This window comes from Oryzias latipes, chromosome 19 (assembly GCF_053564925.1).
Source record: "Oryzias latipes strain Hd-rR chromosome 19, Olatipes_Hd-rR_3.1".
Classification (NCBI taxonomy): domain Eukaryota; kingdom Metazoa; phylum Chordata; class Actinopteri; order Beloniformes; family Adrianichthyidae; genus Oryzias; species Oryzias latipes.
Window position 1 is genome coordinate 20,151,673 of NC_136255.1, and position 23,882 is coordinate 20,175,554.

Below are 23,882 nucleotides of genomic sequence, written 5' to 3' on the forward strand. Positions count from 1 at the left end.
TTGTTTGGTTGATGTTTTCAAGAATTTATTTTATATTTTTCTACATATTTTTGGTGACTCTTTGACTTTTGTAGAAATGAATTGTTAAATGAAATAGAAACATTTTTCACAGCCTAATTACACATGTTTTCTGATTAGGTTTAGTCAAATGTAGATTAACATAATAAAAAAGAGATATTGCTTTGACTTGTTGATATTTTTCTATGAGAAATGTCCTTTAATTAGTCTGGAATTCCACATAAAAAAAGACATTTGTTTTTTTATTGTGTGGTATGGCCTCTGTCTATTTATGATAAAAAGATAGTGCTGCTTTTTATTAGATGCATGCTGCGAGCTATTGTGAGCATCACCATTAAAATACTTCACAGCTTAGAAAGTGGAGCAGAAACCAAAATCATGTCAGCAAACAGACAAATAACAACAGCCGGTGAGCACAAAGAGTTAAGTCCATGAAAGTCATAACCAATCAAGTCCAAGCTTTCCAGAGCCGACAGTCCAGAGAGCTGTAAAAACAGGAGGTTTTATCCTCTCTGCTCCTCTGTCCCCCTCCTCAGCAGACCGATGGCTTCTTCTCCAACTTTGCAGAATGACAGCGGCCACTGAGGGGAACCCTGCATTTAAAAAAATATTGATCTGGATGGCAAAGAGGTGTGCACAAAGAAATGGAGTTCTAGTTAGTCTGAGAGAGAAAAGCAACTACAAAGCATTGATGAGACATTTGATGGAACCACTCCAGGTTATGTCAACACAGCCTGAGGAGGACAAATTGATCTGAGAGTGTGGGAAGTTGTTTGTTGACCTGTTAGCTGCTGTTGGAGAGATGTCATGTTGACAATGCTGATCATTTGCACTTTGGCTCTTTTCCAAAGTTTCAGAAGCATCACTGCCCTGGTAAGTCAACTTTTTTCGTTTGAAATAACTACGTTACCATTTGTTAGGATGTTTTCAATTAATTTGTACTACTTTGAACAATATTTTCTGTGAAATTCATACTTTATGAGTGCTTATTTATTCACAAAGTTAACAGAATGAAAACTTTTTTGCTATTTTTTTATGCTTAAACGTTAGAGTTTGCAGCAGTAAGTACCGGTACATTCTTAATGTAGACTTCTCAAAGAGTTGGTGGTTTTCAGGTCCTAAATATAACATTTTCACACAGCAGCATCACAACTTACACTTTATTATGACACGGAGTCAGAAACAACGCTCCTGTAGGGCTGCGCCTCAAACCAAAGCTGGAAAAATTCAAGCATGAGACACTCTTTGATGACCTGAATGTCAGACTTAGATTTACATCCTTCAGCAATTCACTGTGAAACAAATGCGTTGGAAAAAAATGATGAGATCTGTTTCAAAGAGCTTCATAAATAATGCTACAAAGGGGCAAAATAAAACACAATTTTCATATTATTCAAAATATTTTAATATTTTTATACACAAATTCAATCCATTTCATTCCAAAAATTAAATATTATTTTAACTATTCATTTAAGTGACCAACAGATTACATTGCAGAGTTAATCTGTAAAATACAAGGCTGTAAAACATTTCTCTTCTGAAATGTGTCTAGTACCTTTATTGATTCCGTAGAGGAATTAACCTTGTGCCAAAAAATAAAATACAATTAAAAGTCTGAAGCCTTGTCTTCAGGGCTCATTGCAGAAAATAATAAAACCAGCAATATTGATTTAGACCTAAAAATAAAACCCCCAAAAATCTATCTTAAAAAGACATTTAGATGGTAAAAAGAAAAATCCCATAAAAGCGGCACAGACATACAATAAAAAAATGCTAGGTAACTTAAAAAAGGTAGTAACATTGAGATGTAAATGAAGTTATTAGTACTTGCAGAAAGCCAAAAATGTGATGCAATTAGTATTAAATGCCAAACTAATTAATGTTATGGAAATGATATGGTTTTAAATATGCAAGCAGACAAATTCAAAATGTGACTTTGGGCTTAAAAATATTGTACTTCAAGCAAATGTTTTAGTCCAACTCTCCGAGATCATGTTTAAACTCATGAGCTACAATTTTTAAAAGGGTTATTTAATTTAAAATACAAAAAAGAACTGTCAAAAGAAAGATTTTAAAGTAAACCTTTTTTTTTATTTTTCTTGTTCTTTCTATTTCTAAATTGTGTGGTTCTTTTTCCACATAGACAAAAGACTGAGGACAAATTCAGAAATGACTGAGGAAGGCCTGGAATGTTTTTGTTGAGGTTATCTAGTTCTGGGAGAGTGTTATTTTTGTTATCTTTGTGACGTATTTCATTTACATTCTTCCTTTTTTTTCAGAGATGTTTACACATCTGTTCATTTTGGCATCCTATGCATGTCTCAGATCTGTTGATGCAGCATTTTGCTTTAGTGATGTCAGAGAAAATGGGCAATAAACTTTAATATATATGTTATGTTTGGAAAAAACTTTGGAATAGGACAAAGACAGAGCGAGAGAAGTAAAGTTCAAAACAGCAACAGATTAATTGACTTCAATCCTCTCTATTCATTTTTTGGATCGCTACTTCAACCGTTCTAACCTTTCCCCTTCTCGGAGTCACATGCCATTGACCATTTTTACCTTCGGGCCCCATTTATCTGTATCTTAATCTTCCCTGGGTCGATCGCACATGTCCAGCTCTGACAGACTAACAATCTCAGGAGAAGCCAGCCTGAAAATCACTTAGCATTAAAACGAGGCCCAGTGGAGCCAGATGGATGGGGATTATTTGTTTAGATGGAAACATTGGAGCAAAAAAAAAATATATAGAAAATGTCCCAAAAACAATCAACAGAGTGGCACTATGTCCACCCCACTTAAAATGACAAATTAAGTTCTCGTGACGTTTTGTCTGAGTCTATCATGAAACAACAAGAAATAAAAGCTGTTTAGCATCCTGAATGCTTACGGGAAACAAACGTCCCCTCTGTTGCAGTTTAATATCAAGGCCTACGCCAAGGCTGTTACTTCTCACCTATCAAGTTGCATTAGTCGCTCCATCTGGGATTTCTTTTCAGCTCAGGAAAAGCAGCTGTGAGAAGGAGAATTTGGACCAAGACACGTAAAAAACAAAAACATTTTAACTCCATTATAGCTGCAATATTGGCTTGTTTTTGCATAGTTAATCAACCAAGAACATTTTAGAAAAAATCTTAAGAGGTATAAAAAAATAAAGTCCCACTTTAGTTACCTTTTGATCTATTTTAAAAGCGTTCCCATTGCTCTTTTAATCATGGAGAGTGACTGTAGTTCATTAGAAATTCCCCAGAGTTGTGGGTGGAACTGTTGGCCTGTCCCCATTTCCCATCACCCATCAGTTTACAGGCTCTTTCTGATAGCTTACAACCCCGTACAAACCTAATTACTGCTAAAACAAAAATGGAGAGCAATATTGGGGCTATAGAGTTCTGAGCCAGATGCCAGCCTGGACGAGGAAAACGAAGACGTACATGGATTTAGTTGTCTGCAAGTGAATATCATCCGAATGGAGTGGAGCAGGACGCTTGTGGCCTGCCGATTGTAGCACCAACATCACTGCCACAAGCTTTTTCAAAACTGCGTTTTGTTTGTCTATTCCTGATTTACCACAATTTAAATAAAGAAAAGACTCAGAAATGTAATTATAGGCATCATTTTCTTCATACACGACCTCATTCATGAGAAAAATGCCACAAGAACTTGTTAAAAACACCAAAAACATAGTTTTCATTGGATTAAGAAAGGAACATTGTTTTTGGCTTAGATTATTTAAGCCCCCTGCAGCATTCCACCTCATCACTGTGAGGGGAAAAAAAGAGTTAGCAAGGGATCACCACATTTTGCACCCTTGCACAACTATTTCACAACACCTGGAGGAAGCACATCAGTTCCTTGGGAGTGTTTGTGGTTGATCCATCGCTCAGAAAAAAAATCTGACAGGTTTTAAAGCTTTCTCTAAAAGAGGAAATCCTGCAGATAGAGCTCAAAATGCGATTCATCCGTTAAGTGAGGTCTGAATGATTTGTTTGTTTTATCTGATACTGGCTTCATTGCTCATTCAAGTCTAAAAGGTCTTCATCTCCTCTGCAGATAGACTCTGACGATGTCATCACACGAGATGAGCAGATTTACGTTCTGACCGGGGCTCAGGCCAGGTGTGAAAGGAGCATCCAGACACAAACGGCCATCATTAAAGGTTTGTTCTGATGTGTGTGTGTATTTATTACCTCTGTTGTTTATGCGGCATCAGATAGAAAACTCATCCAATATCCTGCAGACTGTGAATTTTAAAATAGAAGCCCATATCTAAATTGGCCTGTGACGCAGAAGCTCCAAAAGATAAGATGATTTCATGAGATGCCCAAAGAGCTCCAGAACAAAAACAAAGGCTGAAGTGGACATTTTTGATTTTATATGAAAGCAAGACTTATTTCAATCTCTTTATTGTTGGCCCCACGCATAAAACTAAACCCATTTTGCCATTTGCTATCTTGTTTGTTATCTTGTTATTAAAAATCAAATTAAAATACGGTCAACTGCACAAACACAAGTAAAGAAAGCATCTTTAGATAACTTTAGCTTGAACAAACTTCTCGTGTAACCCTTGTGCTGTCCTAGGCACTTTAACTAGACAGTGCGTTGAACCTTTTTTCTTCAATGATTTGTGATCTTCACTGGTGTCCATGGATTACATGAAATCTTTCCACCTTTATCCACCTTTGTCATGTTAGAGAGAACACGTCAATGTAAGGGTGGGGTCATCTAAGATAGCACAAGGGATAAAGGATCATAATTTACATCAACTTGAGACTGTGAACTAATCAGCAAGGCATTAAATCAAGAGACAACTTTTGAGCTTTGCAAACTGTGTCTTTTATGCAGACCATTGTAGGCAGAGATGTCTCCACAGAAGTTAATTTAGAGCAGATTCAAGCTGTAAAACTGTGATTTACTGAATTGCAAATAAGGTCATGAATCAACCTTAAATAACCAAAAAGCCCAATAAAAAAACAGAAATGTAGTGGGGAGGTAGCTGTCTCTGAGAGGCTCTTAAGTAAATTTTTTTCAGTCTAATGTTGTGTTTGTGCATTGTGCCTTCTGTAATTCACTTATAAACATATAGAAATCTGAAATGCAAAACAAATTCACATTATTGCAATGTTTAAGGAATGTGCTCTTCTTGTTTGTTTTGGCGTTCTTTTATGATTACTTGTGGTAGTTTTTGTAGTGCATGACAGGTAATTGTAATAATACAACGAGGTGTATGAATTATATCATAGGTGGTAGGAATATGATCAAATGAACACAGGATCTGCACCTGTTGTTGTCTGTACTGAAACCCTGTTTGCCCTCGTTGCTGAAGAAGGCGACTGCGTCCCAGAGTGGGATGGCATCATCTGCTGGCCTCAGAGCCGGGCGGGTCAGCTGGTGTCGGTTCCTTGTCCAGAGTACATCTACGACTTCAATCACAGAGGTACATGACATCCAGACACCACATGTTCTCAGTGAAGATGCCTCTTTTTGCATGTTAATGTTGTTTTTTATTGGTAAATAATCTGCACTTGGACTGAAAGTGTATTCATAACTTTAAAAATATGTTGAGAACCAGATTATGGCAACTATGTAAAAAAAGTTAAGTAAATCATAATAGGGGTGGGATTACATATATTTGCGTCTTCCAACTCCCTTTCAAGCAATTACTGAAACTCTATTTGACAATTACATTCAATAAAGTCAACATGTGTACTGTATGTGTAAGTACAAATATGTCAATGTATTAACTGGAGCAATTATGATGTCAAAAAGATAAAATATACATTTATGTTATTTATTTTATTATCAGTTTATGATTTCATATCTCAAATAGATTTGATACATTTATGTTTTTATTTTTGTCCCCCCCCCCCCCTTTTTTTGAAATAGCTTGAAACAAACTAATCGATAAAACGTAGTTTGAACTGCTGCCCCGTCTTCTTGTGATTCAGGGCGAGCCTACCGCCAGTGTGATGTCACAGGAAACTGGGAGCTGGTAACCAGTAACAACCACACGTGGGCAAATTACACAGAGTGCACCAGATACCTGACCTCCAACCACAGAAGCCTCCAGGAGGTGCATGAGCATGATCATTGTTAGCAATAAATATAATCTGCAGTCTGCTTATCGGTAATTTCTTATACTGGGGTTTCAAGGACCTAAAGTACATTTTCAGTCTTTCATGCAAAATTGTAAATATTCTGCAAACTTAGCAAAGGATTTTTGCATAATACTAAAACACATGTAATGTGTAACACATATAATATCTGATTATGGATGCTTGTAAAAGTATAAAGCATTGTTTAGAATGATTCACACTAAAAGATCCTGTGTTTTTCTTCCAGAAGGTGTTCAAGCGGCTCCATCTCATGTACACTGTTGGATATTCAATCTCTTTATCATCCCTGTTGGTAGCCGTCTCCATCCTTTGCTATTTCAAGTAAGAAAGAAAAAAAAGTAACTCAAATCATGAAATATTTAGGACTTTTCAAAATAAAGTATGTGAAGTGCTACAAAAGCTTTGATTCTACACAACTACCTTGAAAGAGATTTGCATGTAGAACTGTAAAATATGTCATACATTACAGAAAAATAAACTTCCTGGTTGAATGAACATCAAAATGAAAACAAACTGCAACAGTATATAAGGATCAGCTTTGATCAAATACTTTTCTATAGTAGGATCTAGTCTAAGATTATATCAAAAGCATCTTTCAAATGTTTTCTCATTCTATTTTTGTTTGCCAAATATTTTTTTTTCCCTAGACGTCTCCACTGTACCCGCAATTACATCCACATTCATCTCTTCACGTCCTTCATTTGTCGAGCGGTTAGCATTTTTGTGAAGGACAGTGTGCTCTACTCCATAACTGATGACAGTAAAGCTGAGTTTCCTGCGGAAAGGCAATACACGGTAAAGAACAAAAACGCTTTTCTCTGCACTTGCTAAGATGTTTCAATTTGTTGCATGGACACAATGTGCCATCTTGAAATGTGAAGCTGTAGGAAGCAGCGTGTAGAGCAATACACCTGACACGGTGCTGAAAACTTACATACAGGTGTTATATTTCCATCACTCATAGAAAAACCAACATAACCACTACAGAAATCTTTACTTCTTTCACGGAAACTTAGCTTTTTACCTGGTAAACACTAACCGGACAGTTGGCATTCTCGTTTCTTACCTGAGCTTTTATGATGACAGGTTTCATTTTCCATTAACCTTTGGACAGAGCTGCTATTTCTCCTCTTTTTCAAACTTAATGCATAGTAGAGCCTCTTTATTTTGCAGTGTTCAAACAAAACCTGCACACATACATTGGTTCCCTCCTTGAACAGGTGTTTTGTGTCATCAGGCAGGTTGTAAAGCTGCTGTTACCTTCTTCCTGTACTTCCTGGCAACCAACCATTACTGGATTCTGGCTGAGGGATTGTATCTCCATAGCCTCATCTTCATGGCTCTCCTGTCCGATAAGAACTATCTTTGGGTCCTCACCATCATGGGATGGGGTGAGTTGGACTTCTGCAGGAGAAATTCTCGGGTGTCAGCTCAAATGTTAAAGTCACTTTCCCTTTTTAGGTATTCCAGCTGTTTTTGTGTCTGTTTGGGTTAGTGCACGAGCCTCGCTGGCAGACACGCAGTGAGTCATTCGAGCGATATTCATATTTAGCATTTGAATGTGTTTCCCTGATTTGTTTTATTTGCTGCTTTCAGATGTTGGGACATCAGTGCCGGAAATCTAAAGTGGATCTATCAAGTTCCCATTTTGGCAGGCATTTTTGTAAGGAAAAATAAAGTTGCAACAAAATACAGTTTGACAATTAGAATGTTTTGCTCTTCAACACCTGTCTCTGCAGGTCAATTTTCTTCTTTTCATTAATATTATTCGGGTGTTGGCCTCAAAACTTTGGGAAACGAACACTGGAAAACTGAACCCTCGACAGCAGTACAGGTAGGTTGTTCATTTGCTGTTTAGACAATTAAAACATGAAAACTGACATTAAACAGCTCTCGGTCAAAGCAATCTATTCTATTTCACCAATTTATTTTATGCTACAAAGCGTGTTATCTACAATCTACAAAAAATAAAGTTATTTAAAATAAAGGGAAACACCTAATAATAGGACAAAAGTGGATAACACACGCAATAAGGATTAAAGTCCCATCTCAATCCTCTTTAATCTATTTTAAAATAATTCCCATCGGTCTTTTAACTATGATTATGCCTTCTTAAACCAAAATTTAAAAACCTGTGTCGTTTTCTAGGACATAGTTTTTGCAAAGCGACTTGTGGGCGGGGCTGTTGGAGTAAGCTCTCTCCCTTTCCCATCATCCATCTGTTTACACACTCTACGGCTTGCTTACAGCTCCTTACAACTCAAATGCCCCCCCTTCCCCTCCCCATTGCTGAGAGCTCTCTGTTTCCATACTCTACCACTAGCTTACCCGCAACCTATTACCGCTGCAACAAAAATGGCGAGCAATATTGGGGCTATCCAGTCGCACAGTTATGAGACAGATTTCAGCTCGGACAAGGAAAACAAAGACGCAGAGCAGTGGGCTTGTGGCTTGCCATATTTGCGCCTAGCAGTTTTTTGTCTGTGTTACGGTTAGTCAGAGAAGATAAACCCAGGAGCAGGAAGACTTGAACATGTTCACCAGCTTTCAAAGATTTACTCGAGTCCAAACAAATGATCCAGCATAGACGACGCTCCAACACAAAACACAGAACAAAACTTCAATAGGAAGCAAGATAATTGCAGGCAGCTGTGATCAATCAGGGAGAGACCACAGCTAACCTGCAAAAAAAAAAAAGAACCAAAAAACAACACTGGGGGGCAACCATAACAGTCTGCTCCCAATACACAATCATTTAATAAAGAAATGCTCAAATATATAATTTTGAGCTGAATTATCTTAATATATGTCCTCCATCATGAGAAAAATGTCCCAAGAACGTGTTAAAAAACGTTTTCAGCAGAGTGAGTCTATAGCAGTATTTTTGGCCAAAACAGCGAAAGATCAGAAAAACATAACTAAAGGTTGTTGTGCAAATCAGGTGTATGATACATTTACACAGAAAAAAAGCAAACAAAGGCCTCTTTTGGTGTTGACGTGTTTCATTTTCCTGTTCTCTGCAGGAAGCTCCTGAGGTCCACTCTAGTGCTCATGCCGTTGTTTGGAGTCCACTACATTGTGTTCATGGCTATTCCCTACACTGAGGTGAATGGGCTGCTGTGGCAGGTGCAGATGCATTATGAGATGTTCTTCAACTCTTCCCAGGTCAGAACAAAATGATGTCATATGTGACGCAGCAGTTAGATTGACTCAATTAATTTTCTTAAAGACAAATTTGATTTTTTTTTCCAGGGTTTTTTTGTGGCATTTATCTACTGTTTCTGCAACGGAGAGGTAACAATGCTAAAATATAGTTCAAGCTATAACCTGCATATATTTTTAGGATTTTAAAAAGTGCAAATATGACTGCTTTGATCAGGTGCAGGCAGAGGTGAAGAAGGCCTGGTTAAGGCGTAGCTTGACGCTGGACCTCAAACAGAAAGCCAGGATTACAAGCAGTGGCGGAGGCAGCTGCTACTATGGCGGTATGGTGTCTCACGCCACCACCCACAGCGTCTGCTTGCCTGCTGCCAATCCAAGAGCCTTTGGTGTCACTGGGGGAGCAGGGGGTGTTTCTAGTGGTGGAGATGGATCTGTGGTGAGGTCAACACACCACACCTCTCTTACAGCTTTACATCCGAACTGTTTTCAACCCGGAAACTTAAACCCTCAGGAGGATCCGGCTTTGTGGAAGCCAGAGCGATGTAGGTCAGGGGTTTCTGCCAGAAATGGCAGAGTTATCAGAGGGAATGATGAATGTAAAAGTCATGGAGCAGAAGAGCCAGACGTCTCCTTGTCTTTGAAGGAGATAGAGACACCCATGTAACTGCTACTGGAGAAAACCTTTATTCCAGTGATGCTACTTTGTCTACAAAAACAGGTTTCCGCCTCACTGGATGTTGGGAACACAGTTTGTGCCGCATGAACACTACAGAAGCGCAGAATCGTTTTACTTGCACGGTTAATGTTTTAGCTCAGCTCTCCAGTTGTTTTAACAGGTTAAAAACGTTTTTATTTTAATTTATGTAACTTGTGCAAATGTGACTTTTGAGAAAAATGTGACTAGATAAATGCAGGCGATGCTTGATGTGATGCTGCAGAGAAAATAGTAACGTTTTTGACCACACGCGGGATTGAAACACCTACTTGTATTTCTGTCGGGGAATTTTCCTGGATTTGCTGGGCACAACCTCACACGGCTGTACTTCTTTTCCAAAATAAGACAATGTCAAGTTATTTGTGAAAGAGAAAATGCAGCTACTACAGTTGCCTTAACCGACTTTAAGAGTCAGCTGTGTCTAGACACACTGTCTAGACAAATCTCCCCCTTTGATGTTGTTCTTGTGGTCTAAATGGTCCAATTTATCAGTTTGACAGGACCTCTGAAGGCTGTTGTACAGAAACTGTTTTCCCCTGACCGATTTCTTCATGTAACCTCTGCCCTGAATGCCCTCACAGCACTGTCCAGAATTTCACACACTCCCCCTCAAGCTGTGGCTCCACAGGTTCCTGAACTGTTTTTGGAGACCTGGAGCAAGAGTGACAAACCTACAGCACAAGCTGCCTACATTCACAAGATAAACAGCCAAAAACTACTCTTGTTAAACCTTTTACAATGATTTGAGTGTACAGAAGTGGAGAGGTTTACCATTTCTCTGTGTAAAGTGTAAAAACACATGTGATCATTTCAAAAGTAAGATTGTAAATAAAATAAGTCAGTTTATTCTACACCAGAGTTAATTTCCTTTTTCTTCAGTAGTTGATCTTTGTTGCAACAATATTTTTTTTAAAATCTGTTTGTCCACAGTTACTTTAAAATTTCACTAGCAAATGTAATCTTTCTGCCAAGGTTGAACCCACTACTGATAGAATAAACAGCTCATTTTGGTGAATAGTAAAAAACTACTATCAAATAATACATAATGTAATTTAGCATAGATAAAAAGCAAAACTATTCTGATCTATTTGAAAATGTAATTCACTAAATCTGTTAAACCATAAAACACCTCAGAAGAATCGATACAAAAGCAGGTCAATGGATGAAAATAAAATGTTGCAGGATATAAAACAGCAGATGCCGTTTGAGTGATCACACCTCCGTTGGGTCATCGAAAATCATCGGCCAATGGGCTTTAAGTGTGCACAAGAAATGCTGACTCACGCCCGGCCATGCACGATTACTGGCATTTGAAAAGAAAGATTAAAAGAGGAGGGAAGTGATGGAGGAAATGAGCCATCATGATCACTGTGGTGATGTTATGGAAAATAAATCTTTTGTCTAAAGCACTATGTGTCCAAATGTGGCCCGCCCTGTTATTTTATCTGGCCCATGAGAGCATAAAAGTTTTTTTTATTTCTTAGAATAAAATTTTTTGTTTAGTTGATTATACATTATTTATGTGTAGCTGCTGTTGTAATTAGTCAGTGTGTGCAGGTCTTATGTGTGTAAGACAAATAGTTGTCATCAAACCATCAGTTAGATGCAAAGCTGTGTGCAGCCTTTTTTTTGTAAAATGTTACACGTGTAATACGTGTTCTTTGCGGCTCAGTTTTATGTTTTTTTCTTTATTCACTTGGACAGTTTGATCCTTCATTAATGGAGTTATATGGGTTTTAATAAGCGGACAAAGTTTAAAAGGATTTATGCTAGAGTAACAAACAAACATGTTTTCTATGCAAATGTAATTGTCACTTTAAAAAGTTATGATAAATAATGAGTTTTTTTAACATTAAGGAGTAGTTACATTTATTTTTACATTCAGTTACATGTATAAGTTATATCTGGCCCTTAAAGGACAGCCACTATGCTGATGTAGCCCTCGGTGAAAATGAGTTTGACACCCCTGGTCTAAAGCAACAAAATTGTGGAAAATTAAATTAGGAACTACATTTATTTTCTAAGTATTGATTTAACCCTTTTGCTATCCTATAGGGTCAAGATGTCCATTGACGTGTTCTCCCTACCATGACAAAGGTGGATAAAGGTAGAGATGATTTCATGTAATCCATGGAAACCAGTGAAGATCACAAATCATTGAAGAAAAAAGTTCAGTGCATTGTCTAGTGGGTCTCGATGACCCAACTCCCAACGGTAAAGTGCCTAGGATAGCAGAAGGGTTAAGTATCAAAAAAGCAAAAGAAAATGCAAGTAGGGTTTTCTGGAATAATACATCAATCCAAAAATAGTTTTAGTCCTCAAAAAAGTATGATATAAATGATATAAATAAATAAATAAAAAAGACATCAGGATCTGACTTAGGCATATGTTAGGGGCAGCTGAGGAGAGGATGTCGAGCAGTTGATCAGAGAGTCGCAGGTTTGGTTCCCACTCTGACTGCACATGAGCTAAATTGTCCTTGTGAGTGCAGATGGGTATGCGCTTTGGGCCTTAATAAAGGTAGAATGTACAAGTAATCTGCAAAAAGTAGCATAGTTGAAGTTGAAGCAAGTATACTGTAGACCATGTACATGTAGTGTAGGAAGTATATTGAATTTTCTTCAGACTAATTTGAAACATTTTTAATTCCCAACTTATAGATGGTATATAAAAAAAGTCAGCTGCTGCTTCACTTTTAGTATAGACTAAGAATATTTGTAGTACACTGAAATACTATTTGCTAAGGAATACACTATTTACCACATCATCATATACTCTTATCAGTGCATTCACACCCCTTTGTAGTATCATGTATTTTATACTAGAAGGAGCACTATTTTGGTAAAGAAACAAACCAAGAATGTTTATGTAATCAACTAGTGTAACTAATGTTTTGTTCGTTTTTTAAACATATTCGATATAGAATACTCAAAAGATACAAAAACCCTATAAAAACCCTCCAATTTGTGACTGTTATAGGCTAAGTTTTGCTATAAATAAGATAATATAAATAAAATACTGTCATCATCAGTTTTAATTTATTTTATTTGTCTTTTATTCCATAAAAAAGTAACTGCGATATTACGGAGACACACTTTTTTAACTCCACTTTATTGCACATTACGGAGACACACTTTAAGCGGCCGAGGAAGTGACGTAATCGTTACGTCAGATATTCTGGGGCGCTAACGTCACTGCTCAGGCTGCGAGGCGGCGCGGATGCGTTTTTCTCCTTTAAGCCTTAAAAGTGTCAACAAAAGCACATCCACGGCGTTTTCTGCTCCAAGCTGCGACGCCGCGCTCCCGCCTGGCACCGCCCCTGAAGCGGGCGCGCGGCGCAGCATCCTCCGTGCCGCATCCAGAAGTGGATGAGGAGGTCCGGCAGACAGGGAGGGGTCCTTTCATTTGTGGGCTGCCTCCTCCTGGACGGAGCCCGGTTATGCTCCAGCAGGGATGGCAACGGGAGATGCCTCGAAAAAAGCCTCACCTCGGAACGCGGCGGCGGACAGAAAGAACCTCATCACGGTCTGCAGGTCAGTTTGCGATTGGAAAAGGGTTTGGTTTTTTTAATTATATGTATTTGTTTTCACTTTTCCTGGATTATTAACTATGAATAAAATTAATTTGTTCATGAATGTAAATGTAGCCATTTAATTGTTAAGTTAAGAAGAATTTATCCTTTTGGTAAAATAAAGTCTGTATAAAACACCAATAAATCACTATTGTTGGACCGGCTATTGTCATGGCAACTGCTCAGACACTTCCGGGTTTTCAGTTTTTTCTTTTCTTTAAATTTCAACATACTTTATGGGCAAACACAAACAAAGAGTGAACATAAAAAGCAAAGAACATCAATGCTTGAGGGGAGAAACAAAATATTAAGGTTAGCAAAAAAAGAAAGGTGGTAAAAACTAAGACAATAAGATGTGATGGCATCTTATCACAGTTTTTTAAGACTTTACAAGCACTTCGGAATAATTGATTAGTGTTTTTCTAACGTTAATACACTGAGATAATTGTACCTATACACTGTCTATTTTTCCATTTTATTACATTTTACAAGAACCAGCAGGTTATTTAGTATAAAATCCCTCCTTTTGTCCTTCAATAATAAATGGTATATTCTGTCTGGTTAGGATAGAAGACTGGATGCTTTGTTTTGAGGTCCTTACAAAATATTCTTCAGTAAATACAATAAAGAAATGAATTACCTGTGCTATCAATCCCCACTTTAGTAAAAAAAAAAAAAAAGTATCTGTTTGATGTCTTAATAGTTATAAAAAAATTAACTTCCAAAGAAATTTCTCATTTCTTCCTGTCAGAATAAGAAGGATATTGGTTGATGCGAATTTTAGTTGATCGCTGAGTTAAAATACTGCAGCTAAAGGTCAGAAAACTGAATGTTTATGTTGCAAACAACCAGTTCTACTGGAAAAGGAATTACTTTAAAACTTTGTTAAATTATATCTGTCACTAAAAATGTCCTAGAATTACTTATTCAGTGTTTATGAGGGCCATGGAGTCCTAACAGGCTAAAATTGATGCTTAAAAATAAAGGTTACTTGACCACGCCTTTCTTTAAGTTCCTTAATAGATGTATATTTTCTAAAAAGTAATTTTTTTCGGGCGTCAATTTTATTTTAGAATTTCATTATATTGCAAAAATCGCCTCATTTTTAACACAAATGTGAATTTTGAGATAAAAGTAATACCAAAAAAAATTCACAATTTATTCATCCTTTTATGAGCCTTTGGGGCATTGTATAACTTTATGATTATAATTGTCCATGACGTGAAAAAAAACCCATCACACAGGCTTTTCTGACTGTGCAAGTTTAGGTAATCTCTGTCAGTACAATTTTTTTCCCTCTGCATTGATGGCGTTGCTATGACGACCGTCTTCCCGGAGCAAGGAGTACCTGGCACCCCAGGGAATGAGGGCAGGGAAGCAGTGTGAGGCATAGAAACAAAGTCCTGATTGAAGTTCATGGGTGACAAATCTTCACAGAGGAATTGTGTGTAGACATGCATTTTCTAAAATAATAAAACAAAAAAATATCTATTATTGTAATGTTTGAAAATATGAACATCAGTTACAGATTTAACTACAGGGAAAAAAATTAGATTATCATCATTCAAAGAATCATTCTTTAAGGTTCTTGACATCTATTACACATTTGTTTTTTGCTTTTTTCCTTTCTTAAAATTAGTAGATTACTTTTTAACATAACATTTGTATCATAGCTTTTCATAATTTTTCTTTAAATAAAACTTTTACCACTAGTTTTGAGGCTAAAACCCCAGAGAGTCCGCCAATATATATTTAATGTAGTTTTGGTGGGAACTATTTATTAAAAATATGAATTGGTTTTGTTTATATGTGGCTCTGTAATCACATTTCTTTTCTCTAAAACAGAAAGGGTTCTCACCTAAACTTATACAGTGATAAAAGTGATATAAAGGGGTTGGAATGACCCAAAACAAACAAAATCTCCAGTGTAACAGTCTAAATATAGTTTCATCATTTTGTTGCCTTGACTTCATTGTAACTCCTGTTAAAAATACATATAAAGGTAAGTCACACATCTGTTTTAAAGCCAAATCTGCTTGATATTGCCACTCCTGTCAGGAAGTCAAAGGTGGATTATTTGCTGGAAAATTATCAAACATTAAAGACAAGCTATTGATCATTTCGATTTGATTTATTTTTGGATCCTTTCATGAAAGTACAAAACTACCGCACCACATGGATTTAACAGAACTTGCAAACCTATACAAACTGCAAGACTAGACAAATACTTACACAAAAATACACAAACTGGTAATCTAAGCATGATTGGAAAGAACAGTCACTTGGTTCTTTTTCAGTAAAAGAAGCTGAATAAGGCATTGTTGCCTTTGGAACAATGGAAAGTGAAATCCTTTGACTTACTGGCCTAGATCACCATCAGATGTGCATGCTTTTTTATGTCTTGGTTGTGCATTATACAAAAAGTTTGTCCCAGTTTGTTGTTCTTTGGTCATAAAGCCTCTGTGAGCCCACAGCGATTTTCGGTCCAGGACAAACAACACGTGACTCCTGCTTTGACTCACAAATTCAGTGAATCTTTTAGTGTTTGACAAACATCAAGCAGACAAAGATTTAGTGCCTAAAATAAAATGTAAATAATAAAACATGAACTAAAACAATTTTTTTCGTAATTTTCCTGAATACAAGAGGTCAAAATATTGTTGAACACAGCAAAAACTAAATTTCCTAGGCCTCACCCATTCACATTTGGTATAATTCAAAATGTCCTCTGTAAATACTAAAAGAAGCTAATTTAGTAGTATGCAGTTGGGAAATATTCAGATTTTTTCTCTAAAGAGGAAAAATGTGCAGTGCTGTGTGAAGTTGGCTTCCTCCAACGGTCCAAATACATGCTTCATAGGTTAATTGGTGACTAAAGTGTCGCTAGGTGAGGGATTGTGTGCAACGGACTGGCAACCTGTCCAGGGTGTACCCCTCCCTTGCCCAACAGTAGCCGGGACAGGCTCTGGCAACCCCGTGACCCTAAAAGAGATATAGCTGTTTAGGAAAATGGATGGATGGAATGGTAGTTAATTAGAATGACATGTTTGTTGGCCTCCATCGGTCAGTGTTGACCATGGAGGACGTATCCTAGCTCTCATCTTGGTACATGGATTGTCTGAGATAGCTAAATAAAAAATGAGGTTTTTGCTAAAAGTAACTAAAAAGTGGGACCCTTTCATAGAGCTACTGTTTTGTCTGTGCATCAGATCCTTACAACCGTGAGTGTTTTGATGTCAGGCTGGAGTCATTAAAGCGCTTCAGGAAATCGAGTTACTTCCTGAAAGCTCCCCACCAACGTCTTCCTTTCAGTAAATGGATGACATCAGGTAGGCATGTAGGCCTCAGACTCTACACAGTGGTGCTTAAAGAATGGGAGTTCCCATACCCACAAACACTCACATGCAAAGAATATTTATTTTGTGTCTTTTTCTTTCTGATACAAAAGCTTTTGTTTGGAAAATCTTCAAATCTTTACTCCCACCACCACTTTCTGGTGTTGTTTTAGCTTCTCCACCCGCTGGACCCACATACAGTAAAATTAGATCATTGACATCCAAAATTATGCTGTGAATGCTTTATCTTAAGATAATAGGTGTGTTTAAATGTTCACTTTTCATTTTTCTTCATCTCTTTTACAGGTTTTCTGTTAAGACGCTCTTAGAAAAATACACAGCCGACCCCATTGATGATTCCTCTGAGGAGTTCATCAATTTTGCTGCAATCCTTGAGCACATCCTCAGTCATTGCTTCAAAGGTAATAAACAAAAATGAGAAAACAGACAGACGAAACTCAGTTTGGGCAAATAAATTGTGTTTGTAATCACAAGTGGATTGAGCGGAGCTGCATGCATAGAATAGAGCCTGTTGCCTAGTCCAGTAGAGGCAGCAGTTTGCCCCGGATGCTACATTTGTCCAACCGTTTTGAAAATCCTGCTATTTAAAAGAAAAATGTATTTAAATAACTTCTGTTCCGCTAATTATACTTAATATTTGGCGGCATCTGCGTTTCTTTTCTTGAAAATTCCCTTTTTATTTGGAACTATTTTCTCCCTTTAGGCTCTGGTAGCTGGTTTGATGGTCAGAGGAGTTATTGGGATTATATCCGCCTTGCCTGTGCTAAGGTCCCCAACAGTTGCATCGGTAGCATTGAGAGCATGGAAAACATTAGCACCTCAAGAGCAAAGGCAAGTCTTTGTTTGGTTTTAATATACATGGCGCTTTGGGAGATTTCCTCCATTTATTTCTGCTACTTCTTTATCATCAGGGCCGAGCTTGGATGAGGGTAGCCCTGATGGAGAAGAGGCTGTCTGAGTACATTGGCACAGCTCTGAGGGACAGCAGAACAACGAGGTCAGACAAGTCAGCGCCGTTCTCCAGATATGATCTCTTCCTGATGAATTCCCATCTAACTGCTCTTTCGCTGCACCTCAGGAGGTTTTACTCAGAGGGAGCCATCATGTTGAGGGAAGAGGCCACAGTGCTGACAGGGATGCTAATAGGCCTCGGAGCCATAGATTTTAGGTGGGGATATATATGAATTATTTTTACTAAACATTGTTTTGATGTCTGCAACAGACTGTCCAGGGCTGTACCCCGCCTTTGCCCAACAATAGCTGGGATAGGCTCCAGCAGCCTTGTGACCCTAAAAGGGATTAAAGACCCACTCTGATTATCTTTTTATCTATTTTCAAACTGTTTCCAGTGGTCTTTTAATAATGATTATGTTGTTTTTAGCCAAAACCAAAAAATCTCAGTGGTTTTCTAGGACATTGTTTCAGGAGTTCGCCTCTGAGTTGTAGGAGAGACCGTTGATGTGGTGCGACCCCCCCCCCCCCTACCCTTCTCATTGCTGAGAGCTCTCTGTTTACACTCTCTCCTGCTAGCTTACAGCCCCTCCCAATCCAGGCCTAACACTACTGGTGCAACAAAAATGCAGAGCAATATTGGAGCTATTCAGTCGTACAGTTTTGAGCCAAACGCCACCTCGGATGAGAACAACAAAGACGTACGTTGATCTAGACGTCTGCTAATGGATGCATCAGGATGGAGCAGGAAGCTTGCCCCCCCCCCCCCCCCCCGGTGTATTTTTTATGTAAAATTATGCAATTTTTCAAACAGAATCTTTTCATCTGCTCCTGATTCACAATGGTTTGAAGAGAGAAATACTCAGAAAGGCAACTTTTAAGCTTCATTTTCTTTTTTATAAGTCCTCCTTTGTCAGAAAAGGCCACAACATGTTAAAAACGTTTTCATCAGAGTGGGTCTTAACGCGGATTTGGAAGATAAGTTGATGTTTGGATGTGTGGCTTTAAGGTTAATCAATCTATTTTTTTTTTAGTTTCTGTCTGAAAGGTGAGGCTCTGGATGGGAAATCAGCTGCAGTGATTGACTACACTCCATACTTGAAGTTTACACAGAGGTATGTTCATTGAAGTGAGTTTGAATCCCAGCTGGGGCCTCTTTCATCTGGCACTACAGCATCCCCACACAGCTCAAGAACTAAAAAGTTCAGTTCCTATTTTCTTGTGTTTTTGGACCACTTTAATGGCGTTTATAATATAAAATATTGAAATGGTGGCTTTTGTTGCAGCTATGATTACTTGAGCGATGATGGTGAGGATGAGCGCAGCGTTGACAGCAGCACAAGTGACGACAGCGTCCCTGAACACCCTTACATTCCTCTGGTCACAGAAGAAGAGAGCTGGAGCACAAAGTGTCGCAGGATGGAGCAGAGGTTCAAGATCGTCAATGCTCAGAAGGTGTTTAGTCTCAACCCTACTCAAGTAAAACAAATCATAACTCAACCGTGGTTTTTTGGCTTTATCATCAAAAGGATTGCTGCTTTATGTTGTCAGGGTTACTTAGAGGAACTTGTGCGTCTGCGTGAATCCCAGCTGAAGAACACAGAGATAGAAAACAAGAAGCTGAAGATCCAACTGGAGGAGCAACAGAGCCAGAACCAACGAGAAAAACAGGAATTAGAAGGTGTCATCCTCGAACTTCAGGAGCAACTGTGAGTGGATAAATCAGAGAGACTTTCAGGTGTTCAATATGTGTCTGATCTCTCACAGTTCATTTCAATTCAATTCATATAATTTATAAAACATGCAAAAATCAACATTAAAATGATTTTCTTTATTGGATTATAACAATGTGATATGTAAGTGATGAATTACATAGAAAGGTTTTTAATGTAATTTCCATATAGAGGAATGTAGAACAAAAGGTAAATAACAGCAGATCATACCTACTTTGAGAATTTTTCTTAAAAGTGTTGCTTTTTGTTTTACAATAACCAGCAACCACAGAGGCATGGCACTGATTTTTTTTTAAATTGTTTTTATTTTGTGGTTCCACTTTGGTTTCGGTTTCCTTTTACAGTTTTATTTATTGGTCAATTTATTGGGCCATGTTGTGTTTTTAACAGTTTCAAACCTATAAAGCACTTTGTGTTACTGCTTTATAGATAAAGTTTGAATTTGAATTTGCTCGCCACTGGAATTGGCACACACATAGCCTGACATGAAGCAGGTCAGATCTTTTTTAGCTTGATTGCATTGATCCCATCTATTTAAGAATACATAATAAACAATTGAATCAGAAGTGTTATGGTGGTTAGCAGCAGGACTGGACCTAATTCAAATCCCAAAGGCCCCCCTTTTTGGGGGCGTTTGGATGTTCTCCTTTAGTAGTTTTTACTTCCATAGTCCAAAACATGGGTTGATGGGTGACTATATTTACTGTTAGCAACCAGTATTTGTGTGGTTGACCTTCAGACTGACAGTCTGTTTAGGGTGTCCCCTGCTTTCAGCAGCTTGGATTGAAACCACAAACTCGAGGAGTAAATAATTCATGTATTTGAGAAGAAATAAATTATATTTTTTCTTATTTTTCAGGACAAGTTTGATTCCATGTGACCCTAAACACTTGTCAAAAAACCTCTCAATTCCTCTGGTCAATCAGTGGATAACACCTGAGCCATACAACAGCCAAGACGACATGAAGCTGTTCCGCAGGTTTGACTAAAAAAAAAAAAAGCATTCATTCAGTCCTTCATCAAGTCATTCATTTGTTTAAAATAATATTATAAAGAATACTATACTTGTAATACGCCATAAATATGAGTATGCAAACAGCCAACACCATGAATTAATGCTAAATTTGAATATTGCTTTAACAATGAGCTTTTTATTAGTTTGAAGAATTTTTTGAAATGTATTTTAGTGTCTACTTTCAGTAATTTAACTGTCCTGCCTTTGACTCGTAGAAGGAGTTTCCCAAGTACAGAGCTGCTGCATCTGGAAGTCACCCTGGATTCTGACCCCCAGCGGATGGAGGGGAAGCAGAACGGTGGAGCCTGGAGCACAGGTGACACTGCAGGCTTTGCCCCCTTTTAAAGTCACAACAAACCCCCAAAAAACACCTTTTTATCTCCATTCTCACCTCTCCAGAAAAGGACTATACCCCCTCCATGATGGGCCTGTGTGGGTCCTTGGCTTCACTCCCAAGCTGCAAATCTCTGAGCAGCCTGAAGTCCAGCGAGTGCCTGGTCCACATCAGCACAGAAAACAGTCCTTCCCTGTCTCCCAGCTAGGGGGCGCCAAAGAATCACTGCCAACAGACACTAAGACAATTCAAACAAATGCCCCTAATGAACTGACACTTGCTCTCCTTTTGAATCCTTTTACCTTTAAGCTCCAAGCCTGGCAATGTCTCAACTTACACCTTTAAGCAAAAGTGTAAGAAAAGCTGCTGAGCTGCCTCATGGTATGTTACGAGTTTCTCCTTGAATGCAAACAGCTGGTTTAAGCTTGACTCCTGTTGAACCATATAAAACAGTTTTGTGCATCTGCAGGCACTTGTTGGTCACAGCCATCACTGTAGGAAATAGTTGACTGTCCGCACCCCTTTTTCTTCAACTCTTACCAGTCTCTCTATTCTTCCAGTTGCATAGTACTGACAGAGTGGATGAACTGTTGTGACTTTGTAAAGAGCAGAGTCAACATTTTATTACAATGTTTACTCTAATATGGTGAGAAACGGCAGCAGAGCTGTGTATGGAGATCATTTAGAGAAACAAAAAAGCAGCATTATAACATTTAGGAAAAAATGACCCGTTAGGCCTTATTTAAGCATACTCTAGACTACATAATAGATTATGACACGTGGTTATTTTCTCAAGGTTTGATTGCTGAAATGTGAAGATATAGACAAACCTTACATTAATTGCAGTAAAATGCAATGTGAATTGTGACTATGCAGAATATTTTCTTTCCTTTCCTGCAGACTTGGACTGAAATCTGATGTTTTTTTGCAGGAAGGCTATTGTGAATACGCAACTTAAGTGTGTCTTTGTTTGTCAAATTCCTTCCCTGTTTGTTTTTAATACTCTACTCAAATAAGTCATCGTGTAAGTTGCAATCTGATGTGGCGTTGCTGAAAAGCTGGGAAACATTGTGTCATTTAAACCTGCAATAAAACTGCCTTTTTTAAATGTTAGGTGTTGATTTGCAGTCTGTGTTAAGTCATGCTAACACTGCAGGAATAGTCATTTAAATATTTCCAAAGTGGTGGATTAAAGAAAAATAAATCTGACACTAACGATATTAATGAAGTTCATTCCATTTGTATTTTAATTCTAGGGTTTTTATTTTGGTACAGACTGTAAGTCTCAATTTAACTGAATCTCCTGGATCGATTTATCCAAATTGTCTGGACACAAACTCATGTGTCCATCATTTAATGCCAACCATAGTCAACCCTTTATGTTTTTTAGCAACCTTTCTTTTATAAATTTTAGAATTTGTGCATGTAACCATTTGAGTTTTTCCTTTCTCTTGCAGAATTTTGTGGTACAATGCACATTTCAAATGCACCACATTTGTTTAGACAGTGTTTATGAACTTTTTTTATGTTTAGGTAACATGCTACTTTCTATGAGACAGATAAGTAACCCCCAACGAAGCTTTTTCCCTGCTTTCTCCACGGCCTTTTGTCTTCCCTTTGTGACATAACCTTGTGAGGCAGGACATTGTCTCTCTTCAAATGGGTTTGAAATAGCTCACGTGAGGTCAAAGGTCAGGCTCATTTATTCATTAACACAGACAAATACACAGTGCTAAGCAAACAGTAGCTGAAAGTCCCTCTGCAAATGTTAGAAATGCATTATGTTGGAGATACATACCAGATTGACATACTGTCCAATTAGCTCCCTGGCTGTAAATTGATGGAGGTTGGAGGGTCCTGCTAAATTGTGTTTAGCAGAAAAGCTTTTATTTTGAGTGAAAATGACATTAACTTGTCAATGCAGTGCCACTAGATAGATGAACACTACTTTCAGAATGATCCTCACATGACAAAACAATTTCTCTGACATTCTCATGTACCCCAAATGAACGTGTTATCTTAGCATGGGTGCCAGGTCCTGAGTAAAAGAAGGATATGTTTTGAGTCAGGGTAGCTTTGTTGAGGTTTTTTTTCTTTTCTTTTTTTTTTTTTTTTGCACTGGTCTGGGATCGGCTGTGAAAGTGGTGTCGTGTTATCTTTGCTCTCTTCTCCTGTCCCACCACTGGCACTCCCTTTCTCACAGGGTCAGGACATTTATCTTCCACAATGCACAATGTCTCTCAAATACACACCACCCAAAGTCGCTTCATGGTCCACAGAGATGGTTTGCACTCTCTCAGTTACCAGATCAGAAGAAAATGCTGAAGTAGCATGATGGTAAACCTGAACAAAAAAAGTCTTGTTAAACAGTTTGTATTTAGTTGAATACAATTAGTCAAACAGTGGAAGTAATTCTAGAATTAATGTATTCACTTTGCATACACTTCCTGTTCTCTCCATTTGAAAAATTTCATTGCACTGCTGGCACACCCCAGGGCTACGTGTTGGAAACCATTCAGTTTTTCTTCTGAGTCTTAATACTGACTAAATAACTGACTTGATAGATAAAAACTGATTATCTAGGATTAGGCCTTTAAAGGCTGGATATTTTTACCTCAAAAAAGAGCACCATTCATGCTAGATGATAACTGTCTGTCACATAAGCAAAAACTATCACTTCATATCAAAATTTTTGGTCAACAAAATTATTGATGATTTGCTTATGTTTCATTGTGTTTGAACCTTTGTTTAAAAATTATGTTATTAGAATGCAAGTGTAAAAAGAAAACTTGAAATTAAAAGACAAAACAAAAAACACATTTTCATCAACAATAGTAATAACACGGGTAAAATTTATATATATAGGATCAAAGCTGTAAGATAAATGTATTCTAACTTTTTAATATTGAGTTTA

General features: G+C 37.7%; 2 protein-coding genes across 4 annotated transcripts; both read left to right on the forward strand.

Moving 5' to 3' along the window:
* The first annotated feature begins 534 nt into the window (after positions 1-534).
* On the forward strand, positions 535-10,859 carry pth3r (parathyroid hormone 3 receptor). Of its 2 annotated transcripts, none has more exons than XM_020712085.3 (13): positions 535-891; positions 4,069-4,174; positions 5,342-5,452; positions 5,964-6,088; positions 6,358-6,452; positions 6,779-6,926; positions 7,369-7,522; positions 7,593-7,653; positions 7,728-7,794; positions 7,871-7,965; positions 9,155-9,296; positions 9,384-9,425; positions 9,511-10,859. In XM_020712085.3, the coding sequence occupies exons 1-13, from the start codon at positions 826-828 to the stop codon at positions 9,955-9,957; spliced, it is 1,659 nt and encodes a 552-aa protein (XP_020567744.1). In that variant the 5' UTR covers positions 535-825; the 3' UTR covers positions 9,958-10,859. The 2 variants fall into 2 exon arrangements, with proteins under 2 accessions (XP_020567744.1, XP_020567745.1); XM_020712086.3 differs by having other exon boundaries at positions 6,361-6,452.
* Positions 10,860-13,164: 2,305 nt separating this feature from the next.
* Positions 13,165-22,076, forward strand: LOC101168579 (RUN domain-containing protein 3A). 2 transcript variants are annotated; one of them, XM_078937426.1, is made up of 12 exons: positions 13,407-13,541; positions 16,789-16,908; positions 17,221-17,336; positions 17,639-17,766; positions 17,847-17,932; positions 18,014-18,103; positions 18,921-19,001; positions 19,173-19,341; positions 19,438-19,595; positions 20,479-20,598; positions 20,850-20,950; positions 21,034-22,076. In XM_078937426.1, the coding sequence occupies exons 2-12, from the start codon at positions 16,895-16,897 to the stop codon at positions 21,174-21,176; spliced, it is 1,206 nt and encodes a 401-aa protein (XP_078793552.1). In that variant the 5' UTR covers positions 13,407-13,541; positions 16,789-16,894; the 3' UTR covers positions 21,177-22,076. The 2 variants fall into 2 exon arrangements, with proteins under 2 accessions (XP_004080333.1, XP_078793552.1); XM_004080285.5 differs by lacking the exon at positions 16,789-16,908 and having other exon boundaries at positions 13,165-13,541.
* The last annotated feature ends 1,806 nt before the right edge of the window (positions 22,077-23,882 follow it).